General features: G+C 50.5%; 1 protein-coding gene across 1 annotated transcript in view; it reads right to left on the minus strand.

The window, feature by feature from the left end:
• LOC102473552 (tankyrase-1) overlaps positions 1–22,990 on the minus strand; it is a gene marked incomplete at its 5' end in the record, with an annotated part of 104,330 nt that overhangs the window by 78,649 nt on the left and 2,691 nt on the right. Inside the window, 1 exon segment of the mRNA XM_027767758.1 lies at positions 11,839–11,934. Coding sequence (XP_027623559.1) covers positions 11,839–11,934 — 96 coding nt within the window.

Below are 22,990 nucleotides of genomic sequence, written 5' to 3' on the forward strand. Positions count from 1 at the left end.
ATATATATATATATAAAGAATCAGACAATAAGAATATTTCTATTTGTAAAAATACAAACTAGAAAACAAGGAGCAACATTTACAGATCCCTCATTGAAGGGAAGGAGTCCACCTAACCCTATGTGCAGTGGCCGTGGCAGAAATCCACAACACAGGACAACACCCATCCACTCTGGAAGCAGACAAAAGCCTTAAAAAACACCGCAACCCCTCCCCCAAAATAATTAAAAGCAAGATCTTACTTACAGCAAGAGGAGGAGGACGCAGAAAAGCGGGCATGGGTTCTGTGAGACATAGATGGCCTGAAAGCACCAGCCTGACGCGGAAGCCCCAACAGAGGGTGGGGCTGAGGGCCGAGCCAAGCAGGAACCAGCAGTTGCCTGCCTTGGGAACATGGTCATGCCATTTTGCCAAGTCAGTGTAAAATAATGGACTTAAATGTGGTTTAAATAGAGACAGGTACAAGGCAAATGAGAGTTGAATTTCCAAGAGTAAAACTCTTAGGAAGAAGGACTAGAAACGAGCTTGTCTAAACCACAGAGCAAGTTTAACGTGCGTTCCCAGGGCAGTGAGGTTGCAATGAGATGACGGGTGGAAGTGGACTGACCCTTCTTCACAGACCGGTCCACACCCGTCCTGACCAGGGCGTCCCACTGCAACATCCAGGGGCAGGGGACATGGAGCGGAACAGAACTGATGGGACCTTGGCCTCACAAAGCTCTATTCACAAGTGGTAAAACAGGTTGAATTTTTCTAAAAACAAAAAGGATTTTATAAGATGGTTTAGAAACACCAGCTGCCATGTGCAAGTACAAAGACGGGATGGGCAGTGAGGTGCCGACTCAGGCCTCACAGGCGGCTCGTGGCTGTGTGTGCACATCACAGCGACTGCTACAAGGAGCAATGCATAGAGACTTCGCTCCGCGGACACTGTTGCGAGGTGCGTGGCAGACTCTAGGAAGTGCCACCCCGCACATGGAACACACACTGCCACAGACAGCTCCCGCAAGCCCTAAACACGGAACCACGAGCACTTGGTGAGGGCTCAGAACTTGGAACGGCTCCTACTTCAGTGGGTGTTACAGTGAGCACTAACGTCCCGCCAACTGATGAGTCGGGTGGAGAACGAGGGCTCCACTGCAGAGCAGCAGTAAGCACAGAGCGGAATGCAGGACCCATGAGCCCACGGGGCAGCACAGCGTGGAATGCAGGGACTCAAGTGCCCATGGGGCAGCATCCTGAACGACACTGAAAGCAGCTGGCCTGGAACACACACAGGTAGAAGGACACTGTGCTGATCACAGAGCTTAATACGTTCTGGAGAGTCAATACCACACTACCCAACAGAATAGGAAAATTAACCAAAGGGGAGGCGGGGAAGGCTGGGGGAGGGGCGTGCTCATTTCAGACATTAGAGCATCACCTCGGTCCATTCCCGTCGTCTCAGCCCCCGAATTTCTAGGTTTTAACTGTAAATAGTCATGACATGTGATCTGGCATCACAGCTTGCTATTGAGTGTGTCCCACTTCCAGACACCGTCAGAACCACCCACCCACAGAGCATTTCTATCTTGCAAACTGAACCCCAACTCCAACCCTCCCCGCTCTCTCCAGCCCCCCGCAAATATCTACTTTCTGGCTCCATATATCTGACTACTTAGCATCTCAGACATCGAGTCAGGCTGTCCCTTCGTGCCCAGCTTTCTCCAAGTCCCTCCCCTTCCATAGGTACCCGTCCCCCCTCCCTCTGCGGGTGCCCGTGCACTCGCCACTGGGCAGACCTCTGCGTGCTCTCCGGCTACTTGGATGCTGCTGCACAGGCGTGAGCGCACAGTGGGCCTGCACATCCCTGCTCTGTGCTTGTCTAGCCCAGAGGGGAGTGGCGGAGCACGGGACCTTGCGCTTAATTTCTACAGAAACATCCACACTGTCTTCTGCAGCAGCTGGGCCGCTTCACATTCCCAAGAGCTCCACTTTCTCCACGTCCTCAACAACACTCACTTTCTGGTGTCCTTGAGAGCAGCCCTACTGTTACGAGACCACACCACTCTGAATTCCCTCCATGCTTCTTCCCACGACCACATCCGATGAATAAACTTTGAATAGAAGCTGACTTCCCAAGAACCTACAAAGACGGCAAAATATGGGGTACAAGGCAAACCCTTCTGAATAATTTCCCAAATCAGGTTTAATGAGGCAGACGCTGACTTTTGCTTGGCCGGTGCTCTCTTCCAGCCGCCTTAAGAAGGCTCCGTGAGTGTCAGGTGAAGTGCACACCAGCCCTGCCTTTGCAGGAGCAGCGTGGCCACCAACCCTCGCCCCAGGTCGGCTGTCGAGGGGGCCAGTCCTCCAACAAACCTTCCTACAAATCCGTACCCTGCTCATTCATTCATTCATTCAAATAGATGGACAGACACGGAGGGCATCCCTGCCCAGGCCACCACGCTGGCCGGTCCGACTTCCATTGATGAACACCAGAGTATGTATGTTTACTTAGAGATATTTCCTTTGCAGTAAAAACCAAGGTCTACATGCCACAAAACGGTGACACTTTTTTTTATAAAGTTTTTGCCTTAGGGTATGTGCACTCGCCAGAGAGAGACAGAGACAGAGAGAGAGACAGAGAGAGAAACAGAGAAAGTGAGAAATCGCTCTCCAGGGAGGATGTCATGCTGCAATCCCTTCTCTTCTAGTCTTCTCTTGGGATTCTGAACACACACGTGGCCAGTATGATTTTCAAGTCAGCTGGTCTGGGACTTGAACTGTGCAGCTTGCCATATGGGATCCCATGTTTTCAACTCCATGCCATCTGCTGGACCGAGATGACACAATTTTACTAAAGGTAATATTATCTGTTTCAAATAGAAAGTCAAACTATCTCTAGAAAAGACTTGATAATTAGGGATTAAATAAGGGGGGAATAAATTTTTGTTTGATATTCTGAACTGCAATACTGGGCTGCTGGGAGTCATGATTCATTTTTGCATAGAAAAAATACGTCATGGTGTTCCTGACAACTTAATACATTAAAATAAAATCTTATTTGAAGAAAAGCATTGAGATTTTATCTATTACGCAGTGACAGTGAGTGACCTGTCTTCCTCTACACAGGCATCCCTGTGTAGGGACGCGTTGTCTCAGACTGCTCCACCCAAACGGCAGCTAGGCACAAATTAAACTTGTGTTTGTGCATGTCGCAGCCAGATAAGAATAAAAAGTTGTTTCAAGTAAATTTTTTTTCCCATAGGATGCGGGGGCTCGCAGGGGAGAGAGAGAAAGACAAGAAGTGAGGAGTCATCCCCCAGGGGATGGCCAAGCCCAGTCCCTCCCCTCCAATCCCCTCTTGAGAGTTTGGGCATGCCTGCACAGTTTTAAGCTGCTGGGTCTAGGACTCAAACTGCAATCAGCCACATGGAGGTCCAACACCTTAATCACTACATCACTTGAAGGCCTCTAACTTCTTATTTTAATTTGTGATTATGTAATAATAGTCATAAATTTTAGAGAATGCTATAATGAAGAGGAACTAGCACCAAACACTAAAATAATTTTATATAATTCTTTACATAATTTCTCCTGTACTAGCAAAGGCACGCCACCAGAGTAAACATGGCTTTTTCCCTAGAATTAGCCACGTGTACAACAGCTTCTGCAAACAGTGATCCCGGGAGAGGGTGAGGAAGCTGAAGTCTGCCCCAGCCAGGGATTCAGCAGGTTATCTGTGCGCACTCTTGACTGGGGGTGTTTCTTGTACTGCTCTGCAAGCTTGCCTCCCAGGAAGCCAGTTTCCCCAACTCCTGAGGGGGCTGCATGGCCACACCCTGGCCTGAGCTAACAGAGCACAGCACGCCGGCCCACAGGTCTCTATGGGGCTGCGCCCTGGTCCACGCTCACAGGCACAGCACGCTGGCCCACAGGTCTCTATGGGGCCAGGCACCCACTGACAACCGCTCCCACAGCTCACTGGAGGCCCGGGCTGGCCAGTGCTGTGCTGAGGCGCTGCGAGGTGCTGCGCTAGGCCGTGTCCCCCCGTGGTCTGTAGAGTAGCCTCAGCTCCTCCCTCTCCCACGAGCCTCTCTGGGAGCCTAGGAAGCCTTCTGGTCCTAAAGCTGCCATAACTCAGGGCATCTCCCACAGCGTTTCAGGCCAGCATCTACCTGAGAGGAAACACTGGCGTGGGAGCTGTGAGGGACGTAGACACAGGGAAATGCCCTGGGAAACCTGTCCTTCTGGCTGTTGCCGGTCCCTAGTAAATGCTCCAGCACTGACAGTGGTCACAGGCCTCTGCGAGGTGGTGCATACAGCTGTGCGAACGTGCCTACCCCCAGCAGCCGCGCCCCCTCTTCCCACTCCCCACTCTTCCGGGAGGCACCGTGAGTACGCCTCACTCCTACACGTGTGTTTCTGTGTTGCTGTTTGTCCACAAAGAGTAGAGCCATGTGGTTGTTTCATTTTCTTTCATAAGATTTTTTTAATGAAAAGAAAGCTTATCTTGCAAACAAGTTCACCAAATTTGCTGTTCTTCTGCAATAAAGGGCCTCCTTCCAGACCTGTCCATCCCTGCCTTGGCCCTCTTCTCACTGCTCAAAACCAGCCCTTTTTAGGCCCTGTCATGAGCAACGTGCCATTCACCCTTGGATCAATGGCGGATAACCGAATCAAAGAAAGCACCTGGGAAGTCAGAGCACCCAGAGGGAGCAGGGCTCCCTCCCCTCACCTGGCCCCTTCCCAACGCCGAAGCCAAATGCATGCAGGACTCACCCAGGGCAGAAACGTCTTCCCTGCAGAGACGACCCTGGTGGGGAGAGAGTCAACGGGACACAGGACGCGCCCGTCCTGCAAAAAGAACGCCACACCATACGACAGGAGATGGCAAGGTTCTGGACCCATCAGCGTAAAGCCTTCCTTTCTAGGGCTGATTTCCAGCCTACTTTACCTCATAGGCATTACTTCTTTTACAAGGAACTCCTACATAAAATAGTATTTGTAGTGGCTTCAAAACAACCACGCATTTTCTACTTTAATTAAAAACTCGAGGCCAGGGACCAGCAGATGGCGCAAAGGCACGTCGCTGGGCCCTACACGGTCAGCCATGGTTTGAGGGCCTGACAGAGCAGCTTAAAACCCTGACTTGGGCACATGTTTGAGCCCAATCGAGAAGAATGGAGGAGGGGGCGCAGAATGGCCACCCCCCAGGAAGGGCAATTTCTCTCTCTCTCTCTCTCTCTCTCTCTCTCTCTGAAGAGTACACATGCCCTACAGCAAAAAGCACTCTCAAAAAAACAAACACACAAAACACCTTGAGGCGAGCCCAAGGCCTGGTGGTTAAGGTGGCTGGATCCCACGTGGCTGACCACACAGTTCAAAGACCAGACCCAGAGGCTTGAGAAACATGCCAGGCAAGTGCGAATGCATGCCCCAAATTCTGAAAGGAGGGTGGATAAAGGTGGGGATGGAGAAGGGACTGCCAAGTGACCATTCCCCATGGGAGGTGCTTTCTTGCTCTCCCTCTGGCAAAAAAAGAAAAAAAAAAAAAAAAACCGAAAACAAAACTCCAAGAACAGGGGTGAGGTGCCGGTGCGGTAAGTGGCAAAGTTCTCAGGGTCCGACTCATAGGGAGGGTTCTGGGTTCACATTCAGGAACCTCTGAGCGTGCCTGGCACGTGGGAGCCCCAGCCCGGGTTGGCTGCACCATCAGTGCCTTTGGGGGCCTAGTGACACAGAAGCAAACTTAGAGCAAACTCCAAGGCACACAGCTTGTTGCTCCGTGCTCAGCCAGGCTGCCAGACCGGATGACTTCTGGTCTATACGAACAATGAGCAGTTGAAGGAGGCCCTTTAAAAATGTTCCTATTACTACCTGTGATCTCATTCTGCCTGACAAGCTACCTCAAGGCCTGGCAGCTTGAACCAAATCTCGTCTCAGAGTTTCTGGGGTTCGGAGTTGGAGGGTGACCACTCCGCATCTTATAGGCTCGGTCACATGGGCTGGAGCGCTAACCCCGTGGCCGTGCCGAGGTGGGAGCCTGCCGCTGCATCTCCACTGGACCCTTCTGTTCCCGCTGTTAACAGGCTACGGGCACTGTTTTACCCATACGGCCGCTGAGGCGTGCTGAGGCCGACGCTCTGGTCAGCACGCCGCACTTTATCCTGCGTCGCAGCCCAGAAGCTGACGGCACCTCCCCAACCGTCAAGAGACAGACACGGCGCGGGCTTCCAGGCGCCGCGGGGCTGGCAGGGCATGAGGACGGCCTCCTGTCCCTGAGCATCAAGCCCCTTCTGAACACTTACGTGACAATCAAGCTAGTCCACTTCAAACTTTCTGGCTAAGTGCAGGATTAAATACTGGCGCACTTACTGAGCCATTAGGTTTAATCAGGGCTCCTCTCCTAGGTTTTGGACTTACTTCCTCTTCAGTCTACATGTGGTAACCCAAGTCACTCCTACACTACAGAAATCTCTATTCACTTTGTCCAGAAAAAAAAAGACAGGGCTGGCAGGTGGCGAAGGGCACTGGACTCTCACATGGCCAACAGCGGTCTAATTCCTGGACCTGGCATTTCTCCTCCCTCTCTGTTGCTCTGTCCCTCTCTGGTCAAACTAAAATAAGTAAATAATTTTTAAAAGTTAAATAAAATAATACTTAAAAAAAAAAAAAAAAAAAACAAAACAAGCCCGGGGCCCGAGGCCCGGGGCCAGTAGGTGGCATGGTGGGTAAGGTGGTGGATCCCACATGGCCAAGAACAGTTTGAGTCTCAGACCCAATGGCTTGAAAATCACAACAGATAAATATTAACTAGATAACTAAATATTTAAAACAAACAAACAGACAAACTGCCCCTACCCTCTATTTCAAATTTTCTGGAAACTATGAGGGAGTCTTCAAGAAGTTTATAGAAAATACATTATCATGTAAAAATTATGTACCAAATTATGTGTGGATGTCAAAATATATGTACCAAAATAAATGCTTACTTTCATTCCTCTTCCCTGCAAATTCCTTGAAGTTTCCTATGTCTCAATTCTAATCTTTTTACTTTATCAAGAACCCTTTCAGCTTTTTTTTTGAGAGTTTTTTTTTTTCTTTTTTTATGGAGAGGTTTTTGCTATAAGGTTTATGCACTTGCCAGACAGAGAGAGAGACAGATAGAAAGCAATAAATCACACCCCAGGGGGGGATGGCCATGCCACAATCCCTTCTCCCCTTCTCCTCTAGGGATCTTGGGCACACACGCACACGCGCCCAGCGTGAGTTTAAGCCACCAGGTTCAGTACTCAAACCGCAGTTAACTACACGGGAGTCCAGCAACACAGCCATTACGCCAACTGCTGGTCCCAAGGACCCCGTTATCTTTAAATGCTCTGTGTATTTCCAGTCTCTAGCCTGTCTTTACTGTTCTCATCAATTTCACACAGGGCAGGCCATGCCGACATGAACACTGCTTCTCCCCCAGTTCTCACATACCACCATGCTGTCCAGGGAGGGCAGAGGCCCCGAGGACAGGGATGGAGCCTTCGCCGCCCTTGCGGCCTTACCGTCCCACAGAAATGGCGCTCTACACCGAAGACGGGGACGGAGCCCTCACCGTCCTCACCACCCCACAGAAATGGCACTCTGCACCAAGGACAGGGACAGAGCCCTAGCCGTCCTCATCGCTGCACTGGGATGGTGCTATGCACCAAGGACGGGGACGGAGTCCTCACCGCCCTCGCCGCCCCACACACTCTGCTCAGCGACAGCACTTGCTGGTGAATCATGGGCACTTTTATCTCAGGTTAAGACTGCAGCAAACAGGAATTCTGAGTTTCCAATCGGTGAACAGTCGAAGCAAGGAGAAAGAACAGGCCAGGAAAAGTGCACTGCAATTTTTGTTTTAATTTCCCATTTACTTTATCTGCCACGACAATGTCACGAATGCCTACTTCCTACCTGCCACCTGTGACTTCCTCGCATTTACTGACTCCGACAGAGCAGGTCCAAAGCCTAAGCTGATATGTGTTTTGCAATAGAAATATCGGGGTAAGCATACTACCTACAAACTGCTTACCAAGGTTTTCCATAAATGCCTTTACAGCTTTTTTTGTACAGAAAAATCTCTGTAAAAACAGACCTCTTCAGTTCAAAAGCTCCATGACTAACGCCATCCATCCGCAAGCAAAACCTCTAAGTGGTCCCTCCAGCAGCGCGGCGCTGCAGCAGGGTGCACGCTGGGAGGGCCCACCTGTGTTCCAGAGCCCTCATGTGCCAGGTGCTCACACACATGCCTGCGGTTCAGGGGTGTGGAGAGAGGACCCTGTTGGGGTACCTCCCTTTGTCTGTCTCTCACTCGTGAATAAAATGAACTTAAATCAGAAACAAGATAAGAAGTGCCCCCCTCCCCCACGATTAACGTTTCACAATGATCTGGAAGTTCTGACTAAAGCAGTCAGAATTAATATTGAAGTGACACAAAATGTTACAGAGGAGGAAATCATCTAAGCACGGCTGATAATGAGATGCTACCTAGAAACCTAGGCCAACGCACTGAAGGCCGGGCCCTGGGAGGAGAGCACAGCAGTGCTGCCCCTCAGAGCCCGCTGCTGACAGACCTGCTTTCCGGTCCAGTTTACACCTAAGATGTGCATTTGGTAAGTAGAACGTAAACCCACTTAAAATCAAAAGAAAAACTTTCAAATGAAGAACATGCAACGAAACACATGCAGAATTATCCTCGGAGTTTAATAAATGGAGACTCAGACCCCTATCTGGATGGGCCAGGCTCAAATTAGAGACACACCAATATTCCCAGTGAATGTTACAAGTTACGTACAGTGGGACTGCTCTTTTGAAACTGCACCAGACGGGTCTTAAGTTTTTCTTAAAGAAACAAATGGACAATTTGAGTAGTTGACATGTAAATATTTTCTCAAAAATATTTAAAATCATACTGTCTCTGTTGGTATATTCACAAACAAAATTATACAAAAATATAAGAAATATTTTGAACATTATCTTTAAAGTTCAGTATTTTGAATTTTTTTTTTTTTTGGGGGGCGAGAGATTTTCACTGTAGGGCGCGTGCGCTCGCCAGACAGACAGAGAGAGACATAGAGACAGAAAGCGAGAAATCACCCCCCAGGGGGGATGGTCACACCGCAATCCCTTCTCCATTCTCCTCTCGGGATCTTGGGCACGCACGCACACGCGCCCGGCATGAGTTTTAAGCCACCGGGTCCGGAACACGAACCACGGTCGACTACATGGGAGTCCAGCAACATAGCCATTACGCTAACTGCTGGTTCCCAGTATTTTGAAATTTTGAAAGTTGTTTAACTGTCAAGAACTATGGAGTATAAGCAAAAAATTTTTGATATGTAAAGTAAATGTGGAAAAATGTAAAAATAAATAAATAAATGGGGAAAAAAACGGAGCCAACAGCCCCTCCGGCCTTGAAACTTACCATGATGTCACTGACCTGAGGTAGATCTGGTGCAAACGTGGCATGTCTGAAGAGAGTGTGGACAGGACAGTCGGCAAGTGGGTGAGCCCTGGAGAGGAACGCGTGAGGGGCAAAGCGCAGGGACGCAACTTCTCACCATGACACATTCTGGGCGGTCACAAGGCCCAGTGCAAAACATGAAACAGCTAGACAGGGTGCTCCATGTAAATGTCGTGCAAACACACCCCCGGCATGCTCCAACTCCATGTGCATAGCTCAGGAACAGAAGATGCCTGGCCAAGCCAACGGTCCAGAGGACCGGCTCAGACACCCTGGGGGACTCCGCACGGCACCAGCATGGTGACCCGAAACAGGACCCACCTGGCCATGCACACGCCCCCTGGAGCATACCTACTCCCTCCCGCCAGCAGTCTCGCCATATGCCAGGGCCTGCAGGTGGTTATAGCGCTGGACTCCCACATGGCAATTAAATAATTCTTTAAAAATAAATAAAGAACAGGATGACTACATAAGCAGAATAGCTTATGTTTTCACCAGAATTGATCACTGTTACTAGACTGACCTCCTTTTAAATCATACCTACAAAGTCGAGTATTATTTTCCAAAAGGCAGATAGTCTTGAAAAGAACAAGGAATGAAGCCAGTGTTGTGACCAGGAAGAACGAGCACCGTCTGCCCCCAGGGAGAGCACGCTCAGAGGTGCAGACCAAGTGCAGGGGCTGCAGCTGCCCCACTGTCTTCCTCTCCAGGCCCTGAGGGGATGGGACAGCATCTGTGGTTAACAGCTTACCCCTACACACTCTTCCTTTAAAGGGGAAGGTGGGTCTAAAATCAGTGCAGTGTCCTTAAAGGAGCAGCCTGGCAGGTGCCTGCCTGTGGCCGGAGGCAGCCTTGCCCAGCGTGGACGGTGTGCCTCGGTCACTGTGGCTACGATACTCCCATGATCTGAGACCACAGAGCTGTGGCTGTGCCCGGCATGGACGATGTGCCTCAGTCACCGTGGCTATGGTGCTCCCATGACCACGGTCACTGTGCCTACGATGCTCCCATGATCAGAGACCACAGAGCTGTGGCTGTGCCCGGCTCCGGGACTGAGCAGCCCTGAGGCCACGCAGGCTCACTCCACAGTTCCAATTGCGTATGTAATAAACCTCTCCGTAGCCCCACTGAGGTCAACAGTTGGATTCTTGTAGTATATGCTATTTTGATTCCGTAAATGAACCACATAACCTCTTACTGAGAAAAGTCATTCCAGTCTGATTTAATGGTGACGGGATTAATTCTAGCACAGTGAGGAGTTGTTCTATGTGAGGTAACTGAGAAAAAAAAAAACCCACACAGCTCAAGGCTTTCTGCATGTAACACTCCCCTTTCTCCTGGAGTCCCTGTTAAAGATGCACAGCATGGGAACCAGGAGCTAACGTAAGGGCTATGTCACTGAACTCCCATGTAGTCCACCACGGTTCAAGGCCTGGACCCAGTGGCTTAAACTCATGCCAGGTGCATGTGCATGCGTGCCCAGGATCCCGAGAGGGGACTGGGGGTGATTTCTCGCTTTCTGTCTCTCTGTCTCTCTGTCTTTCTGGCAAGTGCCCTATAGCAAAAACCTCTACCAAAAAAAAAAAAAAAAAGATGCACAGCATGGATTCTAAACTTAAAGGACAGTAAAAGATTTATTTTCCTCAAACATGGGAAGTTTAAGAGGTAGTTCACAGTCACTCATCTGTACAGAACCCAGAACAACCCTGCTAGCACCGCCATGACAGAGGCTCACATCACGGAGGTGGCTGTGCAGCGAGAGCACAGGTGGCTGGCTCGGTGCTGCCTGAGGGAGAGGGCCCCGTGCAGCTCTGGGGCTGAGGCCGACAGCAGCGGGCACTCGTCAGGGCACCCACCTTGTTCCCGCCTGCGTGCAGTGAGCCCTTCTAGGCTCGCATTTCCCTCAGGTTACGGCATCTGCTTGAATAACGACTAACTCCCGAGCCCGAATCTGCATTATGTGAGTAACAAGGTACCAGGCTGCCCTGTCAGGCGTGGTTGGGCACGGGGACAGGGAAAGGTGCCAGTGACGCGGCAGCGCCACTTCTCGCTGGGCCAGCCAGTCAGGAGTAGGCGGTCTCTGTCAGGACTCGCTCCCTGGTCACTGCAGTGACGCCATGCGTCCAGAGAGGGTAAGGTCCAGGAAATGACAAGAGGACCCACAGAAGTGACTGAAGCAGGGGTGACACCGAAGCCGTGACCATATGTCTCACTCCAGGAGAATGAGCAGTCTCACCGCCACACCTGCCACGGACGAGGACCACGGCACAGCAGTGGACAGCACGTCTCGGTGCGGGGAGAATCCACACACACACACGCACACGCACACGCACACGCACACAGCCATGTGCTACTCTTACCTGTGAGCACAGCCTTGGCGGAAGGGTCTGCCAGGTCCAGGGCTGACTTGCCGTCCGTGTTCCGGATGTTGGGGTCAGCTCCATGCTGCAGCAGCACTGTGCAGGGGAAGCAAAAACAGTGTCTCACCTTGGGGACACAGAGACTGCCGCCTGTTGTGTCGCCGCGGCACGGCGCGGACATGAGCATACACAGCACAGCTGTCTCTCTTTCACAGATACAAGGAGGGAAGGAGAGAAAAGGCAGGAGAGCACTGCAGTCAGGGCCGCTCCAGAGCAAGGCGGAGGTGACAAGTTCACACGACCAACATGTATCTTGGAACCACACGGATCAGCCGTCCCTGCTCCAGGTAAAAGCTGGGAAGCTGTGTGAGCCTGCCCTGCCTCCCCACCACAGCTGCCGCCGTACCCCCGATTCCCAAAGCCTCCTCTCCCAGCACAGCAGGGGCTCTGTGCAGGCCTCTCATGGCTCGGCCCTCACACGGGAAACACCACGGCCCCTGGCCTTGCAGGTGGCTGCAAACCATGCATCTGCAGTTGCCCTCCGTCACCCAGGTTTGGAGACAGAGCTGCAACCTTGACGATGTACACCGAGGGTGGAAAGTAGCTGCAGGGATTCTCAGATGTGGAGAGGCACCATTCAAGGCCAGTCCAGACTCAGTCGTTTATTAATCCGAAACACTTCCCGGCCGCATCTCCTGTGGTGGGGGTGGGGGTATTGTAACTCTACCGGACGAATGAGACGACTACAGTAAATATGCACTAAAGCGGTATTCAAGTTAACATAGTTCCATTTCAAGTTATGAGCTGCTACCATTAAAGAACCCCAAATCCCATTCTCTAACAGTTCCGTGCTGAAAAACACACATTCTTTTGGAATACATAAAAGGCTATCCTCAAACATTTTTAAGTACCAAGTCTTAGTGTTTAGAAAGTTTGTCCACTTCCTTCAACACAACTCCATCAAGTCTATGGCGCTGTTTAACAGACAAACAGCAGGCAAAGTAGTATTATGACAAATTATATTTTACTAGAGGCATCACGCTGAAGTTTAAACGTCCCTCCAAGATTCATGCATTGTGATGGGATTAGGAAGGTGAGAACAGGGATCGGCAGTTAGCGTAATGGCTATGTCACTGGACTCCCACGTAGTCGACTGCGATTCAAGTCCCGGACCCGGTGGCTTAAACTCACGCTGGGCGCATGTGCGTGCGTGCCCAAGATCCCGAGAGGAAAATGGAAGAGAAGGGACTGTGGCATGGCCATCTCCCAGGGGCGGGGGGGGGGACTTCTTGCTTTCTGTCTCTCTCTGTCTTTCTGGCAAGTGCACATGCCCTATAGCAAAAACCTCTCAAAAAAAAAGGTGAAAATAAAATCAACCATGAGATCAAAAGGTGGAGCTAGGATTAAGGCTTTAGGGTAGGACCCCTCAACTGACAGTGGAGGGCTCTACTCTTCAGGTTCCTTAGGCCCAGGCCCAGGCCCAGGCACACACATGCACACAAACGTACATGAGGTGTGGGCCTCTCCCCACGGCTGAACGCTCACCTACGGCATTACTGTATTACAGGAGGAGGCTTAGAGCTGCTTATGAAAAAAGCATTAGCATAGATAATTACTCGGATTTCAAAAATTTTATACCAAATAGTGATTGTATCTCTGAGGTGAGGACTATTACACTACTTTTTAATTTTAATTTGCAGTAAGGCACGTACATTCACCAGAAAGAAAGAAAGAGAAAGAGTGGGAAAGCACTCTCCTAAGGGGAATGGCCACGCCACAATCCTTTCTCCCCCATTCTCCTTCTGGACACACAAGCGTACGTGCCTGTCATGTTTCCCTCACCTCGAACTCAGGGGACAGCAATGGGGCCTGTGCCACCGGATGGGGAAGAAAACAGGTATCAGAGAGCTCTTGGGACAGTGCCAGAGTAACATGACACACATACACAGCAGCTTCACGAGCCATTACACATACTTAATTATCCACTCAAGAAATGAATCTAAGTGAATAACATTTTACGGAACTTACAGGGGAAGTTCTTTTATTTGTGATTAAATGAGTTAAATGCATTTCCTTCTATCGTTATAGTTAAACCGTGGCATGAAATATAACAATAATAAAGGTACTAATTTGCTGCTATTGTCAAGTTTTCTTAAGTAAAGAAGGCTGAAGCTTTGAAGAGCCGCACTGTACCTGCAGCAGGTCAGACGCAGGCTGCTCTGGTGCACGGCAGCTTCTGTGCACCCTCTCGGCTGTGAGCAGAGGTGAACCAGACACAGCTCCGTGAGATCACTATCGCCAGCTTTCACAGACCACACGTCATCGCCAGATAAGGCCCACGTGGAAACAGCGGGACTGCACGCACGTCCTTCTCCCTAGAGCCTAGGAGTGAAGCTGCAGAAAGCTCTGTCCCGGGAGGCAGTGGAGTCTGGGTTTCAGAAGAGGGCCCCTGACTCGGACTATCTGGCTCTGGGCAGTGACAGGACCCTGGACCCTGGGAAGCTCACTCATCATTGCTGGTCTCTACCTCTTCTTCCACAAAAGGTGGCCAAGGAGGGGAGCCGAGGCTGCGGTCTCAGTGGGCTGCACGCAGCACACCGCAAGAAACAAACACCCTGGCTCGCCCCAGTCAGGGCCATCCAAAGCAAAACCGTGTACTAAAATTCATGTGGAAAAAATGTCTGCAGCAGTTCTGGGAAGAATGAATTCATTTGGTGTTCATTTCCATCATGCCAATTGTTGTTTTATGGTTCTTCTTCTTTTTTTTAAGGTTTCTGGCACAGAGTGGTGTGCACTAGTCAAGAAAGAGAGAGGGAAAGTGAAAACTTACTCCCAGGAGGGGATGGTCACACCACAATTCCTTCTCCGTTCTCCTCTAAGGATTTTGAGTACACACGTATACACATACACCCAGTGTGATTTTCCAGCTACCCGGTCTGGGACTTGAAGCGCAGTTGGCCATGTGGGAGGCCAGGGCCTTAACTACCACACCACCTGCTGCCCCAGCTTCTTCTTGGGAGGAGATTACGTTTCCGAAAGGTTGACTAGATTCAGTTGAATATGTATAAGGAAGCAAGCCAGTATCTTAAAGATCTTACCGTTTATCTTCATAATGAGACTGCAGAATTTGAGAAATTTTTGCTATAGGGCGTATGCACTCGCCAGAGAGACAGCAACAGAAAGTGAAAAATCACCCTGGGGGAGGTGGATGGTCATGCCACAATCCTTCTCCTCCAATCCCCTCTTGGGATTTTGGGTGCGCACACACATGTGCGTGGCATGAGTTTCAAGCCTCTGGGTCCAGGTACGACCAGGTAGGCCATGTGAGAACTAGCAATGTAACTATGATGCCACCTGCTGGTCCTGAGACTGGAGAATGTCAATGGCCCTGAAAGACAGTGACCACATGCAAAAGGAGCTTCGGACTCTACCTCGGAAAGAGGGGCAAAACCCTGGACACATCTCTTCGCTGCCTTTCTGAACCCTCCCCAACTGCTAGCCTACCTCCTCCTCTCAAGGCCGCAGGGACTTAAATGGAGCTCCAGGCAAACATGCTATGTGTGAGAAACATTAAGACTGAACATAGTTTTAATATTAGTAGTTATAAGACTTTAAAAAGTTATGTATTTGAAGACATTCCCCTAAGGAAAAGAAGAAAAAGCCTGTATGGGGGGCTGGACAGTGGCACAGAAGTAAGACACCATGCCCCCAAGTCTGGCCAGCATGAGTGGTTTCCAGGTTTGTGATTGAAGACGTCCCTGAGGGCACTGGGAAATCCATGATGCCTTTTTTTTTTTGATAGGTTTTTGCTATAGGGCACGTGCACTCGCCAGAAAGACAGAGATAGAAAGCGAGAAATCACCCCCCAGGGGGGATGGTCACACTGCAATCCCTCCTCCTCCATTCTCCTCTCGGGACCTTGGGCACACACACACATGCCCGGCATGAGTTTAAGCCACCAGGTCTCGGACTCCAACTGCGGTTGACTACATGGGAGTCCAGCGACATAGCCATTATGCCATCTGCTGGTCCCCCATGATGCATTTTTGCATAGAAAAATATGTAATGACTTTCCAGACGACCTAGTTAAATATTAATTCCAAATGAATCAAAGCTCTAAACGTAAGAGCTAAAACTCTTAGAAGAAAACATAGGCTTAAATCTTTATGACGTAGGATTTAGCAAAGAATTCTTAGCTATGACACCAAGATACATAACCAACGTGAAGGGGGGAAAAATACTTTTTGTTGTTAATATCAATTGAATCACCAAAACTTAAATGTTGTGCTTCAAAGGACGCTCTCAAAGTGAAAAAGACAATACATAGGGTCCGAGAAAATATTTGCAATTTACCTAGTAAGCAACTTGTATCTAGAAAAAAATGTATGTGCATGAAAAAACTCAAGAGTGAAGACCACCCAATTAAAAAACGGACAGCTTCCCTTTGACCAGAACCACCATCTTCCAGTGATTAACCAAAATGACGAGCACAAAGGGAAAGAGGAAAGGCACCCAATACATGTTCTCTAGGCCTTTCAGAAAACATGGAGTTGTTCCTTTGGCAATATATATGCCAATCTACAAGAAAGGTGACATTGTAGACATCAAGGGAATGGGTACTGTTCAAAATGCCCCACAGATGTTACCATGGCAAAAGTGGAAGAGTCCACAATGTCACCCAGCATGCTGTTGGCATTGTTATGAACAAACAAGTTAAGGGCAAGATTCTTGCCAAGAGAATCAATGTGCATATTGAGCATATTAAGCATTCTAAGAGCAGAGATAGCTTCCTAAAACGTGTGAAGGAAAATGACCAGAAAAAGAAAGAAGCCAAAGAGAAAGGTACCTGGGTTCAACTAACGCGCCAGCCTGCTCCACCCAGAGAAGCACACTTTGTGAGAACCAACAGAAAGGAGCCTGAGCTGCTGGAACCTACTCCCTATGAATTTATGGCATGATGTGTGTTAAAAATAAACTAACCAGTGGTCTGTAAAAACAAACAAACAAACAAATGGACAAAGATGTAAACAGGCATTTCTTCAAGGAATACACAGAAAGGGTCAGAACACACACAAAGGTGCCTGACGGCATCAGGGAAGCAGGTGAAGCCCTGGTGTTGGCCTGTGTCCCTGCACTGGCACCATGGAGTGCCACTGGGGAGACAGCGTCAATGAGGCACATGAGGTTCTGAGCTACTCATGGCTAGTGCTGGGAAGAGCACGCCGGGGAAGGGCACACAAGAAGATAAGGGTGCGACTGAGCAGTTTCAGGGACCACGTGCTACGGTGTGGTACAGAACGCAAGGCAGGGAGAGCACACAGACAAACAGGGGGCGGGGAACTGACTACATGGCCAAGCGGGACTCCAAGGCCTTGCTATCGGGAGTGACAGCATGGGGAAGAGCACGCCAAGGAGGACGAGTCCCTGGGGATGGCACAGCCCATACACCCCAGAGAGGCCAGCACAGCAGCCGAGGGGAGAGAAAGGGAGAGGATGGCTGTCGTGGTGCGGCAGGAGCCAGACCAGGAGGCCCAGGGGCACCCCCAGGAAGCTGGGTGTTCCCAAGAGTGACCAGAATCCTGGAGAGCCCGTTAAAGAGACGCTGAGTCGACCTCGCAGGATGGGCTGCACGGTGCACCCACCCTAAAGTGCAGGAGCAGGCGCAGGCCCGGCCTGTGTACTGCTCTGCCGTGGCCCCCCCAACCATGATGCACTCTCATTTTAACTGTGTGTCCTAAGCAGTGTCCGCAGGACAACAGGCAGTGAATGAGCAGAGGAGAGCCTGGGGCAGCATGCTCCAGGGCAGACTGCGGGCCATGCCGAGGGCACCTTCCCCTTCTCAGGAACAGCACAAAGGCCCCTTGGAGGCTGGACGAGACGGTTCGAAGACTGTAATACTGACCGATTTCTGGAGGGGTCCACGTTCATCTCTGCTGCTCCTCTTGTCCACCCAGTGCCCACAGCCCACACCATCAGCTTGCTTTCCCAGGAACGACAGGTCTGTGTGGTGTGGGGCCAGAAGAGCACGCCCCCAGGGACCTGATGCTGGTTAGGGCCACATCAGACTGGAGGCAAGACATCGGGCATTATCTGCCTTGGATTTGAGAATCAGACTGGATTTAAAGCCAAGACAGTAAGGAAGGAGCCTAACGAGAAGGTCCACACACCTCCATGGCTGAGGTCCCTGGAGCTGGGTGGGCCCTGCCCTTCTCATGTCTTGATTTTCCTGAACGGTGAGTTTCTCACTCCAGTTCTACATGCAGTATGTGCTACAATTTCCAGTGTGCGCTCATGGAGACACAGAGAGAGAGTGAAAGCAAGCGAGAAATCACCCCCCAGCGGGGCATGCCACAACCCCTCTCCTCCCTTCTCTCAGGCACACATGCACACACGTCGGCATGAGTTTTAAGCCACCAGCTCTGGGACTCGAACCATGGTCAACTATGTGGGAGTCCAGCAACGAAACCATTACACCATCTGCTGGTCCCAACTGTCATGTATTTTTTTTTTTCTTTTGCAATCGCCAGAAAGACAGAGAGAGACAGAGAGACAGAAAGTGAGAAATCACCCCCCAGGGGGGATGGTCACACTGCAATCCCTTGTCCTCCATTCTCCTCTTGGGATCTTGGGCATGCACGCACACACGCCCGGCGTGAGTTTAAGCCACTGGGACCAGGACTCCAACCGTGGTTGACTACATGGAGTCCAGCGACATAACCATTACGCTAACTGCTGGTCAGACTGTCAGGTTTTAAAAAGCAGTTTGAACTTTGGGCTCCTAAGTAAGGATCTCTGTAGCCTCTGTGTAAACAACTGAACTGAGAACTGTCGAAAGGGCAAAAGAGGCAGCCAAGTGGCAGCTCTGCTCCTCAGCCTAGCACCACCTGCTCCCTCTGGCCGGCTTGCCTCCCATAGCCAGCAGAGGAAGGCGCTACACCCTGCCCTGCCAGCAGTCTCTCGGCGGGCCAGCCCTCCAGCTGTAATGCGGTCAGTGACGCCCTCTGCCCACTTCAGCCCTCTGTGGGCAGGTCCTCTTCCTGGCCCCTCTGAGCTGGCTCTCCCCAAGGCCACTCTTCTGCGAGTCAGTCTCTTCAACCTCAAGGTGCTCATTTACACGTGTAATCACTACCAACCTCTTCCATCCACCTTTTCGTTCCTATTCCCCGTCCCAGAACTGTGTCACAGTTAAGTGGTTAAAATAATGTTGGCTTCTTAAAAATATAATTATTTTATTTAATTTACTTATTTATCCATTCTAATTTGACAAGAGAGGGACAGAGTGGGTAAGTGAGTGAGTTAGAGAGAGAGCAAGTAAGCGAGAGAGCAAGCCGCCAGGTCCGGGACTTGAACCATGGCCAGTCATATGGAAGTCCAGCGCCCTTATCCACCACGCCACCTGCCAACCCTATAATGTTGACTTTTATCTTCAAGATGCCCCTGTGTTAACATTTCTTGCTCTCTATTTGGTTATATTTCTCACATGTGATCTTCCTGAGCTACTAACATAGTATTTAGTCATCCATTGTTTTCCTTATTTTTTTTTTTGTTTGTTTTCTACTTTTTGCTATATAGGGTGTGTGAGCCCATCAGAGAGAGAAAGTGAGAAATTGCCCTTCTGGTCCATTCTCCACTCAGCCTCTTGGGCACATATGCACACTTGCTCAGCGTGACTTTCACGCCACTAGGTCCAGGACTCAGACCACGCAGTCAGCATGTGAGATCCAGTGGCTTAACCCCCATGCAGCCTGCTAGCCCATCTATCGAATTTCTTACTTTGGAAAGAAGTCAGACATTACTGGCCCCAGGAAGTCTCCTCCACACACAGCACTTCAATCTCTCAGGGGTATTTTCCGTGTTTTCCTCAAGAGCTGTGCGGCCCTCCCGCAATTCTGGGGTGCCCGCCTGTGCCCTCTGCCGTCCCTCTGAGACGGGCCCAGGCTCCAGGGCATGCTGGGCTTTGGGAGGCTGGCCTTCAGCACTGTGAGAGCCGGGTGTATCAGGAGACTCCAGGCCTCCGCTGACTTGGGAACCCCTTGCTGTGGAAGCCGCTGTCCCCTCCTCACCACGGTCCCTGGAGAAGGCCCCCAAAGTCAGCAGACCCTGCTCTCTCTCATCCTGGAGAAGGGCAGGTCAGGACCGTGGGAACCGCGGGAAGGCGGAGGGAATTACATTAAGGGTGGCTAACGTAAAAACCCGTGTCTGTCTTAGAGTGAGCCACAGGAGGGCAGAGCACCGACCTTGGAAAGCAGACCAAAGTCCACAGGCCAAATCGAAGGAGGGACACTTGTCTCCTAAGAGGAGCGTCACACCAGCAAAGCAGCTGGAAACAGCCTCATGTCTGACCGGAACCTGGAGGGCTCTGACAGGCGTGTCTGCTGCACAGAATCAGCGGCCCTGCCTGGGGCGGAGGAGACTCTGCTCCAGCAGTTCTGCACCCTCTCCCTAACGAAAGCCTACGGATTTAAATCTCCAACATCTACAAGGACTGGACACCAGTCAGCAAAAATGGGAAACTGACAAATATTCACCATGACCCTATTATCTTCATGCTCACAACTGGCTTCTAAAATGGCATTTCTGCGGGGGCTAGCAGGTGGCATGGTGGATAAGGTGGTAGACACTCCCACATGACCAAACACAGTTCGAGTCCTGGACCTGGTGGCTTGCTCTTTCTGTGTGTGTGTGTGTGTGTGTGTGTGTGAGTGTGAGTGTGTGTGTGTGTCTCTTTCTGGTCAAACATAAAATAAATGAATAAATTAAATAATTCTTTATAAATAAATAAATAATAAATAAAATGGGATTTCTGGGACCAGGAGATGGTGTAATAGTTATGCTGCTGGACTTCCACATAGTCGACCATGGTTCAAATCCTGGGTCCAGTGGCTTAAAACTCAGGCAGAGATGGGACCAGCAGATGGCATAATGGCTACGTCACTGGACTCCCACGTAGTCGACCGCAGTTTGAGTCCCAGACCCAGTGGCTTAAACTCACGCTGGGCATGTGTGCATGCATGCCCAAGATCCGGAGAGGAAAATGGAGGAGAAGGGATTGTGGCATGACCATCCCCCCTTGGGGGGGGTGATTTCTTGCTTATGTCTTTCTGGTGAGTGCACATGCCCTATAGCAAAAACCTCTCCAAAAACAAACAAACAAAACTCATGCAGGGCACCTGTGTGTGTGTGTGTGTGTTCCTGAAATCCTGAGAGGAGAATGGAGGAGAAGGGATTGGGGCATGGCCAACTCCCCTGAGGGGCGATTTCTCACTTTCTGTCTCTCTGGTGAACACACTCGTCCTATAGCAAAAATCTCTCTAAAGAAAAAAGAAAGAAAAAGAAAATGGGATTTCCAAGAACTCAGTGCTTATATAGTCTCAGAAATATCACACAGCCTTCTTGCTGTCACTGTCACACTGTTCCCCTAAGGAGACCGTGACCTTCTCAGCAGTTAATTACACCATTCATGGCTGACCTGATGTGGGGAGGCGTGTTTCAGACAGTCCTGCTGTGCAGCAGTCCTGCCTCAGCCTCCCGCGTGGCTGGGACCACAGGCACGTGCCATGCCGCCCGGTCCGGGTCGGCTGGGAATGGGACCTGGTGCCTCTCGCTGCCTCAGCCTGCCAAGCGGCAGTGCCCAGCTCATGCTACTACAGGCTGAAAGCTCGTTTTTAAATAATCTGTTGAGAAATAACTTTTTTTCTCTCTGATGGTAGCTAAACAGCATCTATGAAAGAAACACCCAGGTGAAATGCTTTCTCACGGGCATGTGGAGAAGGCCAGCAGGGGGAGCCACGGAGTCTGCACCACAAGCAGCGCAGGTAGGGCCGGGACCTCAGCGGCAGCAGCACAGGTACAGCCCACCGTGCGCACCATCCGTGCTCCCCCAGCACTCCCGGCCTGGTCGAGCACATCTCCACACCCTGTGGGCGTGACAAGTCCCTCGTGTGACGCAGCATGGCAGTTACATGTGGCCTCATCTCACACTCCCCAGAGACGGGAGGTCAGTGCCTGCGCCCAGAGGCCAGCACTGCATCCCGCCCCAGGATCCTCCCTAGGCTGTGGCTGGGATGTGGTTAAGGGCACATGTGCTCACCAGAGATACTGAGAGAGGGAAAGTGAGAAATCGCCACCCGCAGGGGATGGCCATGCTGCAATCACATCTCCTCCACTCTCCTCTTGGGATTTTGGCACACACGCACATGCCCCCAGTGAGTGTTTCATGTCACCAAGGCCAGGACTTGAACCACAGAGTTAGCCAAATAAGATCCAGCACCTTAATCACCATGCCACCTGCTGGCCCAAGCATTCTTAATCTTAAAATTGTCAAGCCAGCATTTCAACAGCTAGGCAAAACCCTTTAAAGAATCAATACACATACACCGTTCTCATAAAAACATGAGAATCAAACAAAAGGGAAACAAAAGACAAAAACTTGCAATCCTTTTGCTTCATTGTCCTGAGCAGGGGATCTGCCTCCCAGAGACATTTCGAGTCCCAGCTATAGCTGAATGCAGAAAATGAGACACCTGCACTCCCAGAGGGTTCTGGTGGTCCCGAGGGTAAACTCCTGAAAACTGGCGCAGCAGACCGACGCCATAACCACACCGGACCCCACGGTGCTCTCTACGTACTGTACAGCCATATTCTCACTTGCATTTGATTGCTTTAAAGGTGCCCTTCTCAAGCCCCCAGCTTCTCTAAGACACAAGAACTTGGACAGGAGGACGGGAACTGGAGCCAGCCAAGGAGGCACGCATGTCTCACACTCTGGAGGAGTCCGACCCAGCGAGGCCCCAGGATCTGTCTGAGCCCCCTGACCTTTGAACTCCACTTCTAGTCGGATCAACACGTTGGCAAGGCCACTGTTGTGCACCCCCCCCCCCCCACTCCGGTCAAAAAAAGACTCCCCAATTTACTACTATAAAAGAATTGCATAGCTCTCCTATACATCCTGAGTGTACGATAAAATCTTTCAGGAAGTCCCCGGACTGACCGCTCCCCTTTGCTATGATCACTTACTATTAATTACAATGCTTTACCTCTGTGGTCACAATAGAGGGTGGGCTGAAGTTCTTTCTAGGCAGAAGTAATCTTGACCTTTGGAAGGCCCTTTAAAATACATCCTTTCTTTACCTAAAATAGGATTAGGCCAAAA

The sequence above is a fragment of the Tupaia chinensis genome, unplaced genomic scaffold (genome assembly GCF_000334495.1).
Source record: "Tupaia chinensis unplaced genomic scaffold, TupChi_1.0 Scaffold144602_1, whole genome shotgun sequence".
In the NCBI taxonomy this organism is placed as follows: domain Eukaryota; kingdom Metazoa; phylum Chordata; class Mammalia; order Scandentia; family Tupaiidae; genus Tupaia; species Tupaia belangeri.